Genomic DNA, 23,804 nt, shown 5'->3' on the forward strand with positions numbered 1-23,804 from the left:
TGGGGGATGGCCACACCAAGATTATAGATTCAGGAATTATTCAAGTTTTAGCCATTTGTTTGCCTCATTAATTTTAAGCAACAGTTCCGGAAAACATAGAGATGTACTGGTGATCTTTTAGTTATTCTCCTAGTCATTTTAGCTTTACACTCTGGCCATGACATAGAGAAGGAGCTCAACTTCAGGACATAATGAACTCCAAATGCCTATAGAGAATCTCCAACTGGATGAACCACAGGCAACCTTAAATTCAGGACATACACAACTTATCATTTCCTTCTTCCTCCCTTCCTCCCTTCCTCCCTTTCTCCTTCCCTCCTTTGCTCCCTCCTCTATCTTCCTCTCTCCCTTCCTTCCTTTCTCCCTTTCTTCCCCTCTACCTTTCTCCCTGCCTCTTTTCCTCCCTCTGCTTCCTTTCCTCCCTCCCCATTCCTTCTTTCCTCCTTCCTTCCATTCCTCTCTCCCTTCCTCCCTCTTTTCCTCCCTTCTTTCCTTTCTTCTTCCCTTCATTTCTTCTTTCCTCCTTCCCTTTCTTCTTTCTTTCCTTCCTCTCTCCCTGCTTCCCTTCCTTCTTCCCTGCCTCCCTTCCTTCCCTCCTTTCTCCCTCCCCAACTTCTCTTTCTTCCTTCCTCCCTTTCTTCTCCTCTCCCTCCTCCCTCCCTCCATTTCTTCCTTCTTTCTTCTGTTCCCCCATTCTTCCCTCACTTCTTCCTTTCCTTCCTTTCTCCCTCTTTTCCTCCCTCCCTTCCTCCCCCTCTCTCTCCTTTTCTCTCTTTTGAACTCATCTTCCCCTCCCCCCAAAAAACCTGCTTCTCTTGCTGATGTCAATTTAATAATTCAATTTAACAAATATGCATTAATCTTTTACTACTTGCCAGACACTATGCTAGGTGCTGGGGATACAAAGATCATCCTAGATCAATCAGCCAATTTCTGTGCATTTGTTAGTCATCTACTATGACCAATTATGTATCAGAAACAATGCTAAGCACAAGAGATAAAAGTACAGGGAATGAAAAAATCATGACTCCCAAGGAATTTACAGTCTAATGAAGTAGATGACAAATTCATGTGATAGATAGACAGACAGGTATATAGATATAGATAAAGATATAGATATAGATATAGATATAGATATAGATAGATAGATGGACAGACAGACAGATAGACTGACAGACAGTAGATACAAATAACTCTAAGGTACTTTGAGAGGGAACACAGTAGCTGGGGATGAGGGAGAGGATCAAGAAAAACCTCATGTAGAAGATGGTGCCTGAACTCCATCTTAGAGAGATGGACTCTAGGATGTGGAAGTAAGGAGGGCATGAATTCTAGGCCTGGGGAATGGTTAGTGCAAAGTCATGGGTATGGATGCATGTGTGAGGAACAGAAAGAAGGTTATTTTGGCTGGATCACAGGGTGTAGGAGGAGGGATGCCCAGTGAATCTGGAATGATGGGTTGGGGTCAAAATGTGTAGGGCTTTAAAAGCTAGCAAGGGAGTTTATATTTGATTCTGGAGTCAACAGGAAGTCACTGGAGGTAGTTGGAGTGTCATGGTCAGATCTGTGCTTAAGAAGAATTACTTTGGCAGGAATGTGTAGGGTAGCCTGCAGTGGGAAAATGCAGGAAGAAGGGAGACTAAATTAAGATGCTATTGTAATAATCTAGGAGAGAGATGATGAGCGCTTGAACTAAGGTGGGAGCTGTGAGAGTAGGTTTAAGGGGTGGGAGAAAAGAGATATTGTGAAATTAGAAACAGCAATATTTGCCAACTGATTGGGTATGTGGGGTGAGGGAGAATGAGGACATAATGTAGAGATTTTGAAGCTGAGACACTAGAAGAATGGTGGTATATTCAAGAGAGATAGGGAAGTTCAAAAGAAAGAAGGGGTTAGAGGAACCAAAAATAATGAATTCCGTTTTAGAAATAATGAGTTTAGGTTGTCTGCAGAAGATTCCATTTAAAATATCCAGTAAACAACTGGTGGTGTGGGGCTGAAACTCAAAGCAACTGGGACTGAATCTATAAATCTGAGAGGCATCTGCGTGGAGATGATGGTTATATGCATGGGAGCTGATGAGGTTACCAAGAGAGAAGAGAATAGAGGGAGAAGAAAGGAGAGACAAAGATAGAACCTTAGGGAACATGCACAGTAAAGGGAGCATGATGTGGATGACGAGCTAGCAAAGGACACTGAGAAGTCAAGTCAAAAGGCATTTATTAAGTATCAACATTCCAGATGGTGTGCTAAGCACTGGTAATACAAAGAAAGGCAAAAACAGAGCTGTCCTCTAAACCAAGAGAGAATAAAATCATGAGACTCAAGAGGGAAAGAGAGTATGTGGGAGGTAAGTGTGGACAGCAGTGTCATATGCAAGAGAGGAGTCATGGAATTATAAGAATGAGAAAAGACTATCAAATATGGCAAATGAGAGATCTCTAGTAACTTTGCATAGAGCAGCTTCAATTGAATGAGGAGGTCAAAAACCAGACTGCAAAAGGAATGAGTAGTCAGTGAGAGGAGAAGAAATGGAGGTGTTGAGTGTAAGCAACTTTTCAAGTAGTTTTTCTGAGAAACGGAGGAAAGATATAAAATAATATCTTGAGTGGATGGTAGGGTCTAGTGAAGAATTTTTAAAGAAGGGGGACACTTGGACGTAATTGAAAGCGGTACAGCAGCTAGGTGGTGCAGTGGATAGAGCACTTGACCTAGAGTCAGAAAGAACTGAGTTAAAAATCTTAGACATTTACTACCTGGATGACCCTGGGAAAGTTACTTAACTTCTGCTTGCCTCAGTTTCTTCATCTGTAAAATGGGGATAATAATATCACCTCCCCCTCAGAATTGTCATAAGGATCAAATAAGATAATAATCATAAAGCCCCTGGCACATAGTAAAAGTTATATAAGTGTTAATATTAAGGAACCAGTTGTTACAGAGGGAGAGATGGCAGTGATTGAAGATGTCATCTACTGGTGAGGATGGAATGAGATAGAATCCCATGTATACATGTATACATGCAGAGGTGTTGACCTTGGTAAGAAAGGGCATCCTATCTGATCAGTTAGCAACTTTTAGTTTGCCTCCCTGATGTTCATCTTCATTCTAGATAAAGTGGTGATACAAATAGGACCATGTCAGTCCACTTCTCAATACACTACAATAGTTCTCTGTTTCCTCTAGGATAAAATATAAGCTCCTTTCTTTGAATTTTAAAACCCTTCACAATCTGGCCCCTGCCTGTCTTTTCAGTCTTGTTACACATCGCTACCCTTCCCACACACTGGGGTCCAGCCAAAATGGCCTTATATGTCTTTTTCCCTCATGATTCTCCCCCTCCCACCTCCATGCCTTGCAATGACCATTCTCCATGCCTGTAACATACTCTTACCTCATGATATCCCTCATTTCTTTAAAGAGGCAGCTTAATCACCACCTTTTGCTCTGAGACATTCTTGGTTCCCTTAATTGTTAGGACCTTCCCCTAAATGCCATTTATTTATTGTGTCTAAATTTACATATACACACAATATATATTTAAGTGTGTATATACATATATATGTATTATGTGTGTGGGTATATATATGAATATATTATTGGTTAAGAACAAACCCCAAAACCTAAAAAGATTTTAGGAAGAATTTTATTGTCAGTTCAGCAGAAGAGAGAGCCAGAAAAAGGTGTTGCTCTCTCCTCAAATCTCTGTGAGGCTTATATTATATAGAGTTCGAACGAGGGTGTTTGAACAAGGATAAACTGCTGAATGGTTGATACACTGCAGCTAAGCAGCTCCCAGAAAAGGGCAGTTCCCAGGTTAGGTTGCTTGAGATGTATATCAGCAGTATGTCAATAGAATTGGGGCAAAGCCAAACACAACTTTTTGGCGAACCTTCAAACACAAGTTTTGGATGGACCCAAAATGAGGATTGAGTGGGAGCTAAGCATTCTTTTCAGGGGTCTCTATCATCCCTGGAGCATCTCAGAGGTCAGCCTGAGCCCCACAATAAGCTTTGGGTAAGACAATTACTTGTCACAAAAACTAAGTTCAAACAAGATTAATGTTTTCCCCACCATATATTATATATTCTTGTGTATTTATATAAATACATGTCTCCCTCAATAAAATGTGAGCTCCTCGAAGGCAAAGATTATTTCGTTTTTGTCATTGTATTCCTATTGGCCAGTACAGTGTCTGGTACATAGCCAACACTTAGTTAACATTTTTTGTTATCTGTTCCCTTCCCTTTGCTCCCATTAACCCCCACCCTTAAAAAGGCATTTGTATCACCTCCTCAGACAAGGTTTTGCAAACTTGACTTTCTTGACTTTCTTCCAGCATCTTTCCTGCTGCCAGAATAAAGGACCTCTTTCATAGATCTATCCAGACTGCTCCCCCCTGCTCCATATTATGCATTGCTTCCTGATTGTCTAACAGGTCAAGTTCATACTCCTTAGTTTGGCATCGCACCTAATGTCACCTCACTATTTGGGAACATGGCTCCTGTTCCAAAGGAAAAGATGATACATGTGGTCACATATGCCTATTAATGGACAGGGAAGATCTTATATTCCATTAACCCTACAAGCCCCTATGCAAAAGTGGCTAAAGGACCTTCTTTACTCTTTACTAATTGCAAAGTAGAGAGATCTTTTCGCCCTCTGCAATGCAAGAGCTACTTGAAGTCATCAAAGTTTAGAGGAAGGAACTTTTGAGACCAGCTCAAAGAGGAGCACATGGAAGACTAGAGGGGTTAAGTGATAAAGTTTGCAAGTGGGGTGATGATCTCAATGGAATATACCCTGTTGTAGAGAGATACTCTTTCCAGACACAAACAAGCTGAGCCACTGATCTTCCACAAAGAAGAACATCTTGCAAGTTTACAAGTTTTAGCTGGAGTGGCTGTTACATGACTAGAAGGTTTAGCTGAAGTGAATGTTAACATGTGGTTCCTGATGGAGTCTCCTAGAAAGAGTAAAAGACTTTAATCTTATCTTAGTGGATATATGGCAGCCAGCTCCACTATCTTGAGTTATAGGTCAGTCCCTCGAGAAAAGCAGAAAAAACCAATCTGACTCTTAGTGTTTCCTCTGTCTTACCCACAACGTTATTGGTCTATTCCCATCCTCATCATCACCACCACTTAGGAAGACTATAGGATTCAGACACAGAAGGAAATTTAAAAATGATGTAGTCCACATGATGAAGCATGCTATCCACCTTCAGAGAAAGAACTGATGCTGTCTGAATACAGACTAAAGCGTGCTATTTTCACTTTCTTTCCTTCTTTTTTTATTCAAGTCTTCTAGTACAAAATGACTAATATGGAAATGTTTTAAATGATTGTACAGATATAAACTATATTGAATTGCTTACCATTTCAGGGAGTGGGAAGAAGGTGGAAGAAGGGAGAGACAGAATTTTTTTAAGTTTTAAAAAATTGTTTTAACATGTAATTGAGAAAAAACAAAATATTATTGATATTATTTTTTTAAATTATGTAGTCCAAGCCCTTCATTTTATAGAGGGGAGAAATGAGGACCAGAGACAGAAAGTGACTTCCCTAAAGTTGCTGAATATGGATTTAAACTCAGATCTTCTGACTCCAAACTATTTCCCTGGGGCAAAGCACGGTGAGCATTTACATAGCATACAATATATGGCACCTCATCTATCCAAATTATAGAGCTCTGGCTTTTACTTGTGCTCTGGGAAGGGCCTGCAAGGCCAGCTCCCAAGGGTTGAGCTTCCCTGTACAAAGCAGGTTCTTAATAAAGATTTATTAATTAAATTGAACTGATGTTTACTATCCAAGTGACTTTGGGCCTTTCTGGGCCTCAGCTTCCACATTTGTAAAAAGAGGGAGTTGAACTTGATGGTTTTAGCTCCAGGATCCTACAAAGTGAAGTGTGAGATGCTGAGGACATGTAGGACTGAATGAGGGGACATTGAAACAGAGAGATCAAGCGATGCCATCTCATGGTTTAGGGACTGACAACTCTGGGGTCAGGGAGGTTACTTCTTTCCCTCTACAAGCTCTATTGCTCCCAGACTTGGCACGGCATTTGTCAGAGCTGGTAGCATTTGCAGATGAAGAGGTTTAAGCTCTCTGAGGCCACCTTTATTTGGGGTATTTGTTTATGATCTTCTGAACATACTTTGTCATAATTTACTATTCCATGTTTTAAGTATTTGTCAAGGTATACTTAAACCTGTATTTTTGGCATTTTTGTGGTGGAGAAAATGGTTGTCCTATATCTTTTTTTAAAAATAGGCTAGGTTTTCAGGAGGATAGCATCTCTCAAATGCCCTACAGATGAATAACTAGTCATAAAATCAAGGAATCTTAGAGTGGAAAGTGACTGTAGTGTTCCACTGCTCCAGGCCCTCATTTTACTAAGTAGAAAAGTAGTCAGGGAAAGTGGAGACAGTGCTGGACTTGGAGTCAGGAAGATGTGAATTCGGAAACTGCCTTTGCCACTTACTAGCTCTGTGAGCCTGGGCAAGTTCTGGAATTTTTCTCAGTCTCAGTTTCCTCATCTATAAAATGCAGAATAATAAGAGTAGAGTTGTGAGGACCAGATGAGTTTATCACACGTGAAATGCTTTGTAAACCTTAAAGGGCTATATAGGGCTGCTAGAGAGCACAGTGGATAGAATTCTGGACCTAGAGTCAGGAAGACTCATTTTCCTGAGTTCAAATCAGATCTCAGACACTTACTAACTTAACCCTGTCTGCCTCAGTTTCCTCATATGCAAAATGAACTGGAGAAAGAAATAGCAAACCACTCCAGGATCTTTGCCAGGAAAACCTCAAATGCGGTCATGAAGAATCGGACATGACTGGAAAATAAGAAAAACAAGGACAATGTGGAATAGGGGAAGAGAATGAGAGACCATGGGTTCCAGTCCCAACTCCTCTATTGACCAGCTGTGCAACCATGGACCAGTGACCTTACTATAGTGGAATCAGGAGACAGAAGACCTGAGTCTCAGATACTTGCTATCGAGATGAGCTTCAGCAAATCACTTAACCTCTCTGGGTCTCAGTTTCCTCATCTGTAAAACCAAGGATTAGATAGGATCACCTCAGAGATTCCTTCCAGTTCTAAATCTTATTCATATTGTACTGGAGTCTTATTTAAAAAACAAAATGAAGCAAGGGTACTGAACACCCATATAAACAATTATATTAACTTGGTAGCTACCTTTAATTTTGATACAACATCTCATTATAGGTTTCCAATCCCTCCAGTTTCCCATCCACTAGGACTCTGTTTATCCATTCATTCCCATTCACTTTTTCTCTTGTATGGTTGTGATTGGTTTGTGCTCTATTCTGGTTCGGATCTTTGCACTCTGCATTATTTCATGAAAGATTTTCCAGATGCCTTTGTGTTCCTCAACCTGCCGATCTTAATGGTGCTGCCATCTTCCATCACATGAATGCACCCCAATTTATTTTTACCATTCCTCGATTGTTGTATATTTATTTAGGTTGCTTCCAGTTTGTTTGCGGTTGCTGTTAACATCTCTGAACAGGGCTGCACTGACTTATTCAGCGCTTCAAGGAATCATAATCTCATTAGATTGTACATTTCCTCTTCCCAGGCAGACCATAAACACTCTAAAACCTAGTGAGCAGAAAGTGGAAAAACAAACAATCAGTCAAAACAACATATACAAGGACAATAAGGTAAACAGAAAGGATAAAAAGATAAACAGCATGAGGGGTCATTATAATGACCAATCTTAGCCCAGAAAAGAATTGAGGAGATGATGATGATGATGATCATAATAGATAATCTTTATTTAGTGCTTATTATGTGCCAGATCCTGTGCTAAATGCTTAATAATTATTGTCTCATTTGGTCCTTGCAGTAATCTTGGGAGGTAGGTGTTATTATTATCCCCATTTTACAGAGGAGGAAACCAAGACAAAGGTTAAGTGATGTGTCCAAGGTCACATGGATAGTATCTAAGTCTAGATTTGAACTCAGATCTTCCTGACTCTAGGCTCAGTATTCTATCTACCTAGCTGACTATTTTGTGGCTCTGTAGAGTCACTTGACTTGAACCCAAATTTTGTCTCTAAAATTTAACTCTTAGATGACCTTAGTGGGAAGGGGGTTCAGTTTTCTCATCTGCAAAATGAGGGCTGAGTTAGATGACTTCTTAGGTCATTTTCTGCTCTGGATCTAGTCAACCATCACTGCTTTCCTTGCAGAGGTAGTGAAATATGGATGTCGAATATGTCATACCATCAGACACAATTGAATTGTTGGTTCATTTTACTGAATTGCTTTCCCCCTCCCCTTTCTTTTTTGATCTTTGTAACAAGGGATGACTGAATGGGGGAAGGGAGAGATGAGGATACGTTGAGAAGTGAAGGCAATGTAAAAACAAAGGATACAAATAAAAATTGTGTGTGTGTGTATGTGTGTGTGTGTGAGCACACGTGTGTAGAGAGTCTCTGAAAGTGACTCCTGGCAGAAACTAATCACCCTGCAGTCAGCTTGGAAAAGAGCCTTGAACTGGTGGGTCTTTGGATAACAGACACTGTCCCTTTATTTGTAGCCTTTCCAGCCTGGTAGGACCTGTTGGAAACAGTAATTCTGTTAGTGTAGCCTTGGAGAACAGGCAAGATTTCATCCCTGTTATGCTGAGGCATAGGATGAAGGCATGATAGTATCTGTCATCAGAAGAGCTCTGCTAATCTTCTGGATTGGGTGCTTCCCATGGACCTCTGCCCTGACCCCTTTCAGTGGGCTCACAAAGTGGCCCCTCCAGGGGACTCACTGGAAGGAGTAAGGGTATAGGATCGGCCCAGTGGGAAGTATCTCAGTCTGTTAGATCCAGGGCTCCTCTGATGATACCCAGAGTGACTAGTATTATTCCAATTAGTAATAACTCCTGGACCTTAGTTTCCTTCCCTAAAATGAGCAAGTGGGTTCAACAGTTCTCTGAGGTTCTCTCTACCTTTTAGATTCCACCAATAAATCAACAACCATTTATTAAGCACTTAACTACATTGCGGTAAGTGCTGGGCAGACTAATACACGAAGAGAGAAAGCCAGTCTGCTCTCTAGGGAAAAAAACCACACATGAAAGAAAGCTGAAAAGGGACAGACAATTATCAGACTGAAAAGGTGCAGAAACTACCAGACTTGGGGGTATGGCAAAGAAAGTCCAGAGCAGCCTGGAGAGGAATGAGACCTTCTTTCAATGGAGGTACTGGGAAGTCATCCGAACAGAGGGAAAGGGTACTCCTCCTGTGTTAATTCCAGGACTAAGATATTCTAGATTTCAGTTTCTGCCTTTTTCTCAGCAGCTTCCTTTAGAGTCTACCAGAGTTGGCTTGTGGACCACTCTTGCCCACCCACCACTAGAGGAAGCACTGCCTCCCATCTCGCTGGACTTATTGTTTGCAGAAAGAAAGTGTTTGCCAAGGCATACTAACACATGGCTCCAGGAAAATCTGGTTTCTCTCAAGTTGCAATCCCTCTAGCAGCAGCCCTGCTGTGCACCACTGGAAAGATTGGCCTCCTGAGCGCTGCCAGGGTTGGGGGTGGGGGGGGGGAAGATCATTCTGCGGGCAGAGGCTGTGTTTGTAAGAGTACACATAGCAAATGTACACGGAGCAAAAATGAAAAAAAGTCACTGCCAAGAAATGATATGCTCCTCCCTGGGACATTTGTCATTCATGAAACCATTGGGGTGGGCTGGCAAGGAGGCTTCACTCTTTTACTGAAAGCCAGTGGAAGCTGCAGTGAGCAGCCTTCTCAGGCTACCCAAGAATGCCTCTGTTTTCTTAAAGTAGGGGTCGGGGTGAGAGGGGTTGGGGGAGGGGCACAGGGGCCCAGAGGATGGAAGGGTACAGAGACGTGGGCAACAGCAGTTTTCTCCTCTCTCTGGCTGGTGCCCTTTTCTTTCCAGAGTCGCCATCAGATATGTAAGGCCTCAGGCTTCTCTACATTTTATCCAGAAACAAGCGCCAGTCCTCGTTATCATGTGCCAAGCCTATTTCAACAGCCTCTCCTCTCTCCCCCCTTCAATCCATTCTTCACAAGCTACCAGATTCATCTTCCTTTTAAGAGATTCTGATGCCACAAACACCCCTTCACCCCCTGCTTACATTCCTTCAATGACTCCCTACAGCTTAACCAAATAAAGTTCAGACTACTTTGCCTGACATTCAAGACCCGCCCTCCCCAAACTGGGCACCACTCAACCTTTCTACCTTATCCCACAGATCACTTCTCTGGTCCTCAGTTTTCTCATCTGTAAAATGAAGGGATTGAACTAAATGGTTTAGCTCCAATTCTTGATTCTGACTAATTTCAAATGTCTCATCACCTTGGCTGAGGCAAGGTGAGCATCCCTTCTCCAGACAGGAGGCCCCCCTCACTGCCATACATCAAGGCTGTGGTGCCTTATTCAAGGTTTCCCCCTGGGCTATGTTCCCCCTATGGCTATTCCAAAACCCAGGAGATTGCTATTCAGTCAGTAAACCAGTATTTATTAAGCTATGTGCCTGTGGTGTGCCACACCTTTATCAAGTACTAGGCACACAAAACAAGGCAAAACTCAGTCCCTGCCCTCAAGGAACTCGAAATCTAATGGGGTGGGGGAGGGAGACAACATACAAACAACTGTATAAGCAACTATGTATAAACAAGATATATATGGAAATAATCAACTGGCTGTTGTCAAAAGCAACAAAGCGAATATATTTTTATATATTTATTTAGCACTTACTGTTTGCAGAGCTTCTGAATCTGGGGATGAAAAATGACATAGTCCCTGCCCTTTAGGTGCTACAATCTGTTTTTTGTTTGTTGACATATCAGGAGATGATTCCAGGGTAGCCAGAGTTGTGAGAGACTCAAGGCAGAAGAAATTACTTCTAGCTGGGGATTACAAAGGACATTGTGGAGAGAGATAACAGCACATGAACTGACTTGAGAAATTTTCAACAAATGTAAATGGGAGGACAGAAATTTATTCTAAGAATGGGGGAGAGCCTTCACAAATGCATAGAGGTGGAGCAAGCAGGAAGGAATGGGGCACAGATAGTATCAGTTTGGCTGGACTCTTGAATGGATAAGGTGGGGAAGGCAGAAATTATACTAGAAGGTTAGGTATGTTGGAGCTAGCTTGTGAAGGCCCTAAAAGACTAGGGAATCTGAATTTTACCCTATAGGCAGTGGGGGGGGGGAGGGGAACAGACAGGGGGAAGGGTACGCTCAAGTGTAAAAGGCAATCACATTGGGTATTTATTAGAGGAAAGGCTACAGAAAAGGGAGATGTGTTATAAGTCTACTGGACAGCAGCTGAGGCCAAAAGAGGATGAAGGAAGAGAAGAGGAAAAATGTAAGAAAGATTTCCTTAGTCCTGTAGCTTTTGACATTGATGGCCCATCCCCTCTCCCTCTAAACTCCTTCTTTGTTTTTCCTGGTTCTGTTCTTTCCTAGTTCTCCTCCTACCCTTCTGACTGTTTCTTCTCATCCTTCTTTACTCAGTCATCACTGATTTCTTTTTTGCTTTAGTGTATGTCCCCCAATTTTCTGTCTTGAGTCCTCTCTAGATCAAGTGTTCTTAACCATTTTAATGTCATAGAACCCTTTGGCAGCCTGGTGAAGCCTATGGATCTCTTACAAATGAATGGTTTCAGAAAAATAACTGAAGGAAATGAAAATTACAGTTAAAAGTTGATGAATAAAAAGATGTGGTTTTTCCCATTCAAGTTTATAGATCCCTTGAAATCTCTCTCCCCTGCCCCAGGTGAAGAATTTCTACTTCATACTATCCTGCCTGATGATCCCATATCTCTCCGTACTCAGATGACTCCCAAGTATAGTTAAAGGCAGCAGGTACTTTAGTGAATAGAGAAAAGTACTTGACCTCAGGAAGACCTGAATTGAAATCCTACCTCAGACACTCCCTAGCTGTGTGAACCTAGACAAGTCACTTAACCCCTCTGTCTGCCTCAGTTTCCTCAGATGTAAAATGTAGAGAATAGTATCACCTACCTCACAGGGGCTATTGTGAGGAACCAATGAGATAAGGTACGGAAGGTGGTTTGTGCTGTCTGAACGCCTAGCCCCTGCTGTCTCCTGTCTCTGCGGAGCGCCAGATCCACGTCTCCAGCTGCCTGGTGGACATCTACTTTTGAGATCACCATCCTACCTCGAATTCAACATTTAACAAGATTCATTATCTTTCCCCCCGCCCCCTCCAACCTTTTGGTCCTCCACTCCGTCTCTGGGGTTGTAGTGATCGTTCTTGGCCCTCTGAGGGCTACACTAGATAAGTTTTGAGGTCCCTTTCGATTCGGAGATTCTGTGGAAAAGAACGTTCTGGGGAAGACTGAAATCACATCTCTTTTGGACGCTGTCCAAACAGCTTGGGTTCTTGACCAAAGCCGCCCTGGAGTCCAGCAGCACTCCCCTAGTTGTGTCCAGCAGAAGGCGCCCTCGTACAGGCCGGGGAGGGAACGGGACCAGAACTCCGGAGTGGACCTGGGTCCCAAGTGACCGGTCTGGGGCAGACGCGCGTCCCGGCCCCCGGGGAGAGGGCTGGCGCTGCAAGACGTCAAAGCCGCGAGTTCCAGCGGCCGCTGCCGGGAGGAGGGAGACCCAGCCTCGAGTCTCGAGGGCGGCCCCGGGGCTGGCGGCGGCGGGTGGGGAGGCGCTCTTGGCTTAGCCCCGGAGCCCGGGGAAGGGACAAAGGAGAGAAGAGGGAGAGAGGGGGCGAAGGAGGGAAGGAGGGAAGGAGGGGGAGGGGGAGGGGGCCGAGGCTAAAGGAGAACCCTCTGGGCTGTATGCAAATGAAGCCGGGCCCAGTAGCGGGCGGGGAGGGGGGCGGGGCGCAGGAGAGGGGGCTCGGTCGCTGCCGCCCAGTGCCGGGCTCCGGTGCTGCTCCGTGGCTTCTCTCCTTTTCTCCCTTTTTTTTCTTTTGCAATCCACAAAAGGGGGCCGGCCCTGCAGCTTTTGTTTGAGAGAGAGGAGGCTGGAAGCAGCTAGCTCTCGGGAGCTGGGGGCCTGGACCTCGGGGGCCTGGGGGTGAGCCACCAGGGGACGGCGGGGTCGGGGGGTGGGAGGGAGGGGGGCCTGTCGAAGGAGTGAGACTGGGAAAGTTTGAGGGGACAAAAAGAGTCCTCCGAGAAGGAAGCCGTCCTGCCAGCGCCCTCCCCGCCCCGAGTGAGGTGGGGGGAGCCGTGCCTCGCTGCGCTCGGGCCCCGCGTTTCCACCCGCGCGCCCTGGCCATGGCCGCCCCCCGGAGCCCCCGGGCCGCGGCGCTTCCGCGGCCGCTGCGCCTCCTGTTCCTCCAGTGTGCGTTGCCGCTGGCGCTGGGCTTCTCCGGGCATCCAGGGCCCCGACCAGGTGGGTAACTTGCTCGCTTAGCCATTCACGTGGCCCCTTGTCTCCCCTCACCCCGGCGGCCGAGTACACCCACTGTGCCCAGAGCCGCCCCTGGACTGTTCACTGGCCGTGGGGTGCGCTGCAACGAACCCGAAACCCGCCTCAGCCACTTTGGAGCGCTGTGACCTTGGGCAAGTCACTTCTCGTCCACGAAGGCCAGTTTCTAGGGTTGGACAGCGAAGGGGTGAGAGTAGATGTCCAAGGTCTGTTCCTCCCAGCTTGTAAGTCCTATGACCCTCCCGGTGAATCTTCAGGCAGCCGCCTGTGCAGAAGGCTTGGGAGGAAAGCAGAGGGGGTGGATCACGCCAGAGGACCATCCCAGGACACCCGCACCAGGCTCCCTTGTCCTCGGGGAGACTTGGGGGACCTACCAACCGCTGGCCAGCTGCCGGGGGCTCTCAGGGAATGGCGGTCCGAGTGTGTGCGTGTCTGTGTCTGTGTGTCTGTGTCTGCCTTTCTCTCGGGTCCTGACGGTCGGCTTGAGATCAGGGCCTTGGGATCCCCGGGAGGAGGGCGCAGCTCCGAAGGCGCTGCCAGGGCTTTGTGGCCGCGGATCGCTGCTCTCCTGAAGCCCAGCCCGGCCCAGGTCAGCTCCAGGCTGCTGGGATCCCTCTGTCCGCTGGCCGGCCTCTCTCCCCTCTCAGTCTGTTGTGCGAGCGAATTTGGCTCCTTGGAGGCTTGAGGCGGAGCTCAGCTGGGAGAGCAGGAGCCAGTGTCCCGCTTCGGGGAGAGTGCGCTTCCCGGCCCTCCGGTTTAGGATCCCCTTTTACAGCTCAGAGTTGAACTCTCACAGGTGCTGCGTGAGGAGCTGAGACTCGAACGGTTGGGGTACCTTCCACTGGGCCACACTGCCTCCTTTGGGGAGTCAGAACAGCAGCTCCCCTCTACCTAATTAGCCTTACGACCTTGGGCAAAGGGCCTCAGTTTCCCCCCTAAGGTCTAGGGATCAGCTCTGACTCTCTGGCACGCCCCTCGGAGGAAGGGCAGGGAAGGACCCTGGGACCTGAGAATCACTAGCAACCCTAAGGGACCTCGGGTAGAGTCATGAAGTTCGCTAGTCCAGCCCCCTTGGTTTTCAGATGAGCAGACTGAAGCTCAGCGAGGTTAAATTACTGGTCCAAGGTCATACAACTAGTGAATACATTGAAAAAACAGGATTTGGAGCCAGTGCTTCTGCCTGCATGAGGGGGTCCTTGAGCCCAACGGATCTCGGCTGAAGTGGAAACCGCAGCAGCGTTCAGACCTTCTCCCCAAGAGAACAAATGGCAGAAGGGACTGTCTGCACTGCCCCAGCTATTGGTACATCTGGCTTCAGAGTCCCGGCTTGGGCAGTGACGGGAGTCCTTGAGAAAGTCATTTTTCTCTTTGAGCTTCTCTTTCCTCGTCTGTAAAATGAGAGGCTCTTTAGAAGAATTTCTTAACTTGGTGTGAATTTAAGGTGTGGAAAGGAGCAGCAAGGCTGGGAGGAGGGGACAGACTGCAGGGCGGGAAGAGAAGGGGAGCAAGGGAGGAAAGGAGGAAAAAAGGAAGGGGGAGGGGAGCCCAGATTGGAATAGAGGGATGAGGGAGGGGAGCTGAGGAAAGGGAGTGGATAGGGAGAGTGAAAGAAGATATTGAAGGGGAAAGGGGGGAATGAGGGAGGAAGTGGAGTGGAGTATCGAGAAAGGGAGAGAGGAGGAAGACAGGTCATGTGAGTGGGGGATTACTTGGTGACATCTTTCCTGCACCTTTCCGTGATTTTATAGGCTCCTCCCTACACCTTTCCCCTTTTGTTAGGGCCCTAAAGATCAAGTCTGGAGCAGAGATCTGGCTGGTATTTACTTTTTTGGAATTGCTTCTTTGAATGGAATCCAGCCCACAGACTGGGGGGCAGGGCCCAGGGCTGTGTATTAGAGGGTCTGTTCTACTAGAGTGTGTGTGCTGGGGGATGGGGAGGTGAATGGGAGGAGGGGGTGAAATTGCTCTTTACTGTCTGACTCCTCTGACTCAGCCTCCCCAGCTGTCTGCTCAGGCTTTAGGGTGGAACACCTAGGGATGGATGATCCTGCCCTGCAGGTAACAAGATGGCTCAGGTCTAGTGCTGGACACTGGTAGTTCTGTGCTGCCTTGAAATGAGTGTGTGTGTGTGTGTGTGTGTGTGTGTGTGTGTGTGTGTGTGTGTGTGTGTGTGTACACCTAGGAACACGTGATAGAGGCTGGTCCTGGAGGTTCACTTGCATAGGGCACTCTCAGATAAGGGAATTCCCTCCACTAGAGCAGATCTGCCCCTTCTCCAACTTGAGGCTTAGAGAGTTCTTTAGCATGGAGAGGTTAAGTGAGTTGTTTAGAGTCACATAGCCAGGATGTGTCAATGGCAGGACTGAACCCAGGGCTTTCTACCTCAGAACCCAGTTCTCTAGCCACTACTGTTACCTCTCTCTGCGGTTCTATGACTGTCCCTCTGCCTCTCTCTCTTCTTTATGTTTCTCCCTCTCTTTGTTTCTCTGACTCCAACTCTTTCTGTCTCAGTCTCTCTCCCTCTCTTCTGTGTGTATCTCTCCTCTGTTTCTCTGTCCTTGTCTCTCTCCTTCTCTGTCTCTTTTCTGCATCTCTCCCTCTCTTTGTCTTTCTCTCTTCTCTGTGTCTCTCTCACTTCTCTCTTTTTCTCTGTCTCTGTCTCTGACTCCAACTTTATCTCTCTCCTTCTCTCTCCCTCTTCTGTAGGTCTCTCTCCCTTTCTCTTTTTGTCTCTCTCCCCCTCTCTGTCTTTGTCTTTCTTCTCTGTGTGTCTCCCTCTCTCTTTGTTTCTCTGATTATCTGACTCCAACTCTTTCTGTTTCTGTGTCTCTCCCTCTCTCTCTTCTGTATCTCTCTCTCTGTCTCTGTCTCTGTGTGTCTCAGTGTCTGTCTGTCTGTCTTTTTCTCATTTTCTTTCCCCAGGACTCTGGAAAGCATTGGATGTGCTTTGGAGAGAGACTTGGAGAGAGTTGGAGTAGAATCTTGCCTCTAACATTAGTTTTTGATAATTTGCTTTATAACATGAGCGTCCCCTTTTGTGCCTCATTTTCCTGCTCTGTAAAGTGGTACTTACAATGTTTATAGTATATTATACTCCCCAGTAATACTCATGAGACCTCACCTCTGTTTCTTTGCTGGAAGAAGCAGATGAGGTAATACATGGAATGTGCTATATCACTTTAAGTCATGGGGATGTTTTCCGATCCAGATCTATATTTTAATTGTGTGAGGAAGTTCTGAGGTGGAAACTCCCTCCATTGATAGAAAGTAATCTCTGGTCTGGGACTCTGTTAGAGTTTTTGAAAGTTGACTGTGGGCACTGGGAGGTATGGTCCCATAGTCTCACACACATACATTTATACACACTCATGCACACTCACATGCACATACAGGTACACACATACACATACACAGACATCTCAGAGGCAGGTCTTGATACCATATTTCCCTGACTCCATATTGCTCTCCTTCGTAACCAGGGTGCTTCAAGTCTGACTGAGGGGTGAGAGTTCCATGGGTGGAGATCCTTTGTGGAGCCTGGGCCTGCCTCCTTCCTGAAACCTGTGTGGCTCCTCCAGCTTGCTCTTGGTCCCCTCTTCCTTCCCCTCTTGCCTGGGCCTCCTGGCTCTTCCTGACATTCTCTGCTCTCTCCAGTGTAGCAGGCGACCCCACTGGGTCACAGATCTGGATTCTCAGGAGGCCTCCAACTTCTCATCTTCTTTCCCTTTATCTGCCACTGAGTGTGAACTAAGAAGGCTTATTTTGGGATGAGGTCATCAGGTCATCCTCTCTAAAATGAGGAAATGAAAGGCCCAAAGTTGTAAAGCAATTAAGTCTTGGAGGAAAAAGAGGGAGGGAGGGAGGAAGGGAGAGAGGGGCAGAGGGAGGGAGGGAGGGAGAGAGAGAATTTGTGAGTCAGAGGACCTGGGTTCAAATATTGCTTCAAATCCTTGGCCAGGTCACTTAACCTCTCTAAGCCTTAGTTTACTTGTCTATCTAATGAGGGAGTTATAACAGGCTTCTGAGGCCCTTTTTTAGGTTTATATCACTGATCCTATACTCTTTAATCTGCCCTTTGATTCTTTCCTCATTCTCACTCCTTTGCCTAGCAAAGCATCTGGGACAGAACCCAGGTACCTTCAGGAACAGGAGAACACACACACACACACACACACACACACACACACACGCACACACACACCCTTATGGCAAAGCAAATACTCTCTAGGCCAGGATCCTCTGATCTCTATCAGTTGCAGAAACTGATCAAATGTCTACTTGGTATTGTGGAGGATGCAGTCCCTGCAGTTAGGGCCTATAGTTTAGTAGGGGAGACAAGTAGACATCCATGAAAAAACAGTTGACACAGAATGCCAAAAGTCAACATCAGAGGGAGTCCAAAGTGTTTGGGTCAGGTTCAGAGGAGGGTCAAGGTTAGGAAAGGTACTTTGGAGGAGGTAAGGATTGGCTTGTGTTAGTTTGTGTTACACACAAGAAGACTGTATGGTCCAAGCTGTATCTGAATGGGAATTTCCCCACCCCTACCCCCAGAGCATCCTTGAACAATAGCTGCTCTTCCTTGAGATCAGTATCTCCCAAGGCTACCCTTTCCGTTTGCGGACGGTTCTCATTGTGAGGAAGATTTTGCAGAGAGTGAACTGAAATTTGCCTCTGCAAGTTCCACCCATTGCTCCTGTTTCCGTCATCTGGGGCCAAGTTGAACAAATCAAATCCTTCTTCTATGTGACATCCTTTTGAGTGCTTAAATAGAGCAAGCACACTCGAAGACTTCTCTTCCCTAGGCTCAACCTCCTTGGTTCCTTCACCTGACACTCACATGATAAGTCTGGTTCACCCTGGTTGCTCTTCACCTTTCCTAAAATGCAAGGCTCAAACTCACTAGAATCTCCTAGATCTGGTTTGACTAGTGCATGGAGCAGCTGGGACTGTCACTTCCTTAGCCCTGGATACTCCATCTCACTCAATTGTCAAGAGTTTATTATGTGCCATCTATGGGTCAAGCAGAAGTCTTAGATTATATCAGTTTTTTAACTGTTAGGTCATTCTTACAAATCATTTTGAGCTTTCAGTCCATGAAGAATCCTAGGTCTTTTCCATATGAACTATTGGTTACCTAGACATTTCTTCACCATCCTATGCCTTGTGAAAATGATTTTTTGGACACATGTAAGACTTTACATTTTCCCCTATCAGATTCTACCTCATTAGTTTGAGCAGTTCTTCTCGTCTGGTTTTCTTTTTGTATCCCAATTCTTGTGTCAGATTTGTTTGGGTAGCTAGGTAGCACAGTGGATAGAGTATTGCTCCTGAATCAGGAAGACATGAGTTCAAATTCAGTCTCAGACTGGGACCATAGGCAAGTCATTTAATGTCAGTCTGCCTCAGTTTTCCTCATCTGTAAAATGAGGATAATGACAGTACCCACCTCCCAGCATTGTTGTGAGGAACAAAAGTGCCTATAAATAGCAGAATGCTAGCTATATAAATGTTAGTTATAATTGTGTATTAGCTCCCTTTCCCAGCCTGTAACTGTGTCATTATCCAAGTCATTCATTAAAAAGAATATGAGTCCTAAGGCAATCTGCTAGAAACTGTTTTCCAGATGAATAACATCTTTTTCGTTCTGTTAGCTTAGTTAGTTCCAAGTCCATCTAACCTTTATTGTCTAGCACATATCTCCCAAGATATGTTCTCAAGGATATATCTGGAGACTTTGCCAAGTGTCTTGCTTAAGTTCAGGTATACTCCTTTTAGGCAACATTTTCTCTTTCTACCAGGTGGGTAATCCTGGTAAGAGACACAATGAGAACTGAAAGCTTGGGCTGACTTTGACTTTGACTTTGTGAATGTCTTCACAAGGAAGAAAGGAAGACATTTTGGGAGGGGAGGAAGTGGGAGAAACAGGGGAGGTGTAAACAAAGGTATGGAGGAGAAATAACATATAAGATGACCGCTGTGGCTGGAGCAAAGAGGAGTTGAGTCTAGGATCTTGGCTGGAAGGGACCTAAGAGTTTGTCCAGTCCAACTCGAACCTTACTAGGAATCCCTTTTTTGCTTTCTTGGACAAGTAGTTATATAACCTCTGCTAGACCCTACTGATGGGGACCTTCCTACTTCTCGAGGCTATTTGTTCTGCTTTTGGACAGCTCCCATTATTACTGTTGTGCCTTATACAGGGCAAAAATGTGCTTTTAAAATAGAACTTTCACCATTGGTTGCACAAGTCACTAATGATAGATCCAGGATTGAATGCAGTCAGTGGCATATTCATTCATTCATTCATTCTTCCTTTCTTTCGATATATAGTAAAAAGAGTATTGGATTGTAGCCAGAGGACCTTTGTTTCAGTCCTGTCATGTCTGCATGACCTTGGGCCAGTCATCTTGGGCTTCAGTTTCCCTATCTCTCATGGTGGGAGGAGGGAGGGGATTAATTATAATACTAGCTGATATTTCTTTAGGGCTTAGTTTGTGGCAGGCACTGTGCTAAGTATTTATTATCTCACTTGATCCCCACAGCCCTAAAGGTAGGTGCTATTATGATCCTTAATTTGTAGATGAGAAAACTGGGGCAAACAGAGATGAAGGGCTTGCCCAGGATCACAAAGCTAGTACATATCTTAGGCAGGATTGGAATTCCAGTCTTCTTGGCTTCAGGCCCAGCATTCTAACCACTGGGCCTTCTAGCTGCCAGCTAGGGCATATCTAAGGTATCTTCCAACTCTAAAAATCGTACTGTCTTTAACCTTTTAAGATCTTTGATTTAGATCTGGCAGGAATCTTTGAGATCATCTGATTCAAGCCCCTCATTTTACAGATCAGAAAACAGGGAAAATGACTTAGCCAACGTCATACAACTAGGAAGTGACAGACTACAGAGCATGCACTTTTTTTTTAAAAATTGAACTCAAAACACATCACAGAAAATGACCATTTCCATATACAAAATAGAAGAGAAAAGAGAATTATATATGAAACTAGTATGTAATCTCTATTACATACAGCCCATTTTTGACTTTTAAGTATCTGATAAATTCAACATGTAACTTTCAAAATTGTTGTGCCTGTCTGTGCTTCTTTCTGGCCTTTTTTTTCTCTATTAAAAAATACTTCAAGTCTTTCATTTCTGAGAGGGCCACTGACCATAATTTATTATTTGCTAGCCACAATCAATAAATTGATTAATTACTCAGAAAAATACTTCAATGATTCTCTTTTCTTTCTCTTTTTTTTACAACCTTTTTAACCTTCCTTTTTCTCTCTCCCATATTTTTCCCCTTTGTTCCTCCACCAATGGGTGAGAGGGAAGAAAGAAAAACAGAAGCCTTACAATAATATGTGTAATCAGGAAAAGCATATCCCATATTGACCATGTCCAAAAACATGCCTCATTCTGCACCTCAAATCCATCATCTCTCTGCCAGGAGATAGGTAACAAAAACCAACAGAATTAATCCCATGCTCTTTGTGAAAAATATTTTTGGAACTGGGGAGAGGATCATGTGTTAGCCAAGGGATATAGACATTCAACAAGAGATTTACACTGTTAGAATGCAAAGGGACAGAGATCATCTGGTTCAATCTGTTTGTTATATTTTTCTATTTTTAAAGTTAATGTTTTATTGATCGGTGCCTTTTGTTTCTATAAAATAGTGATTTCCAGATGCACACACACAAATGCCCCTCATTCTTTCAGTGAGCCTTCTCTCATAACAAAGAAAAACAGTTTAGCCAAGCCAACGGATACAGTGAACAAGTTGGACAGCATATGCAGTATTCTGTGCTCGTAGCCCCCTACCTTTTCAAGGAAGGAAAACAAGTTCATTTCTTCACCTCTTCTATGGGATCAAGATTGGTCATCCCAATTTACATAGTATTCAGCTTTGTCTTAGGGTTCTTTTCTCAATCTGACTTCAAAGAGCTTCATAAATGCTGTTATACCAGCACTGGCCTGGTTTCACCTCCATAGGAGTTGCTTTCCAGGATGATGGCTGAGGGCACTGTACTGTCAACATTGCTATTGCCAAGATATTTGGGTTCAGGGTTTTGGACTGACTCCATCAGTGTTTACAAGGCTATGATGGTCAAGGTGGTGGTGCTGGTTTGATTTGCCTGGCATGTGATGCCTCCTATGTCCCCTCCAAGATGCCTCATCATCAACACCTCTTGAGTGGCAGTTGTTTAATGACTGGTGGGGATATCTGGCCTGTTCTCCAGAGGAATTAACTGTCTGGATGATGACTCTGAGGGTCCAGCTGGAACCTGAACTGGTGGTATAGGGGATGCTGCTACCACTAGGGTTCAAACTGAGGTTTGTGGGAGCATGGAGGTGCAGGAGACTTCCCCAAGATTATTTGAAAGAGTTGATGGCAAAAATAGGTTTAGAACCATTTCTCTTTTTTCTGTATATTTTGGCTGGCTGTTTTGGCTGCCTATTGACTGCTTGGTGATTTCCTTTCTCAGAGACGCTCCCTTGGGGCCAACCCTCCCTGGACATCGTGCACCCCATCCGGGTGGATGCTGGTGGCTCCTTTGTCTCCTACGACTTATCTCCCCGGGTGCTTCGGAGAAGGGACCTTCTCTCCAGGGCCAGCCCTCCCACTTATTATGAGCTGTTATACCAGGGGCGGGAGCTGAGGTTTAACCTAAGCATCAATACCCAGCTTCTGGCCCCCGGCTTTGTGAGCGAGACCCGCTATGGAGGCATCAGCCATGCCAAAATCCGTCCCTACACACATTCCTATGCTTGCCACCTGCTTGGAGAGGTTCAAGACGCTGAACTGGAAGGTGGCTTTGCTGCCATTAGTTCCTGCAATGGCTTGGTAAGTGTTTTGGTGCTATTTGGGTGAGACTCTCTGTGTGTTGCTGGGTGGGTAGGTGGGTGGTCACATGCCCACACAAATGAGTGTAAGGCGGTGTTCATGGAGGGGAAGCACAAAGCCTAGGCTCTGCTACTCATGTGTCAAAATTCTGAACATGTCACTGAGTTTTCACCCAGTAAAATGGAGACAGAGGAAATACGGCATAGTGGATGGAGTATTTGGAACACTAGGTTCAGATCCTTTCTGTGACCCTAATCACCCATTAGATTATGAGCTGTTTGAGGGGAGAGGGACTGTGTCTCAGTATACCTGGCACATAGTTCATAAATGCTTCTTGTCGGACTGACTGGCTCATTAAGTACTTTGTATCTCAGGCTTCTCCTATGGCCTAATCTAACTCACAGATGGGTTGAAATCTGTCAAAGCAAAGGGATTACCTATCCTGGAAAGTTCCTATATTGACACAAGCCTAGCTCCTTCCCTCATTCACCTAAAATGGAAATTAAAAAGGCCATCTAGGGAGCTCAATGGATAGAGCTCTGGACATAGTATCAGGAAGAACCACACTCAAGTCCAGCCTCACTGACTAGCTGTGTGATCCTGGTCAAGTCACTTAATCACTGTCTTCCTCAGTTTCCTCATTTGTAAAACGGTATAAAAGTAGTACCTGCCTCCTAGGGCTGTGGTATAAAATGAGATATAAGCAAAACACTTTGCAAACCTTAAGGCACTATATAAATGTTAGTTATTATTACTATCATTATCATCATCATTGTAATTATTAAAGGATTTGAAGTCAGAAGAACTAGATTCCACTCTGCTCTATTGTTTACCTGACCTCTCTCTCATCCTGAGTCCTCATGTCTATAAATGGGAATGATAATACCTAGAGCAGCTGCCCCACTGGATACAGGGAGGATAGGATGGAATCATGCATGGAATGGGTTTTGTAAACTCAGAAGGGCTCCAGGAACAGGAACGGTTAGGATTATTTTGAGGACCTGTTTGAGATGACCCACACCAAAGGCACTTTGAAGTGAACGCTGTGCAATTCAAATGCAGGTCATTATTGCTAGTGACACATGAAAGGATTAGCTAAACTTAAAAAAAAAAAAAGGAAAAGAAAAAACTTTCAAGCTGAAGGATTTAATTCACCAAATATTTAGTGCAAGCCCCTATCATAGGTGCATTTATACAGTAGAGAGAGCCTTGATTTAACTGGAATACTTGGGAAATGGTGGTTTGGGGGTAATTAATTTTTTTGGTTAATTGAGCTGACCTGTCCAATCTTTATGTTTCATTTTTTGTTTTGGCATGGTGAAGGGGCTTGGAATGTATTTACAATGTGAATCAGAAGTGGCCCCTCTGAGGCCACTCACCCTACTGGCAGGTTGTTGCCAAAGGGAATACCACACCTCCCCTTGTGGTTCTGGGGACAACTCAGAGGTTACAATTTCTAGTACTTTTATTTTTGAGCCCCCATCAGTGTGTTCCCCAGTACTAATCAACCATAAGAGCTATATTACCTTTTAGAAAAGGA

At 44.9% G+C, this 23,804-nt stretch overlaps 1 protein-coding gene and 1 long non-coding RNA gene across 2 annotated transcripts in view; one reads left to right on the forward strand and one right to left on the reverse strand.

Moving 5' to 3' along the window:
• Positions 1-7,193: 7,193 nt before the first annotated feature.
• LOC140517394 (uncharacterized) lies at positions 7,194-12,776 on the reverse strand. The gene is made up of 2 exons (XR_011971574.1): positions 12,244-12,776; positions 7,194-7,635 (listed from the first exon to the last, which is right to left on the reverse strand). It is a non-coding gene; the product is annotated as an uncharacterized lncRNA (long non-coding RNA).
• Positions 12,777-13,113: 337 nt separating this feature from the next.
• ADAMTS7 (ADAM metallopeptidase with thrombospondin type 1 motif 7) overlaps positions 13,114-23,804 on the forward strand; it is a 168,694-nt gene continuing 158,003 nt past the window's right edge. The window contains exons 1-2 of the mRNA XM_072628586.1: positions 13,114-13,386; positions 21,906-22,264. Of these exons, the coding sequence (XP_072484687.1) occupies positions 13,269-13,386; positions 21,906-22,264 (477 nt within the window). The 5' untranslated portion in view covers positions 13,114-13,268. The remainder of the gene's footprint in view (positions 13,387-21,905; positions 22,265-23,804) is intronic.

The sequence above is a fragment of the Notamacropus eugenii genome, chromosome 1, assembly GCF_028372415.1.
Source record: "Notamacropus eugenii isolate mMacEug1 chromosome 1, mMacEug1.pri_v2, whole genome shotgun sequence".
Lineage (NCBI taxonomy): Eukaryota > Metazoa > Chordata > Mammalia > Diprotodontia > Macropodidae > Notamacropus > Notamacropus eugenii.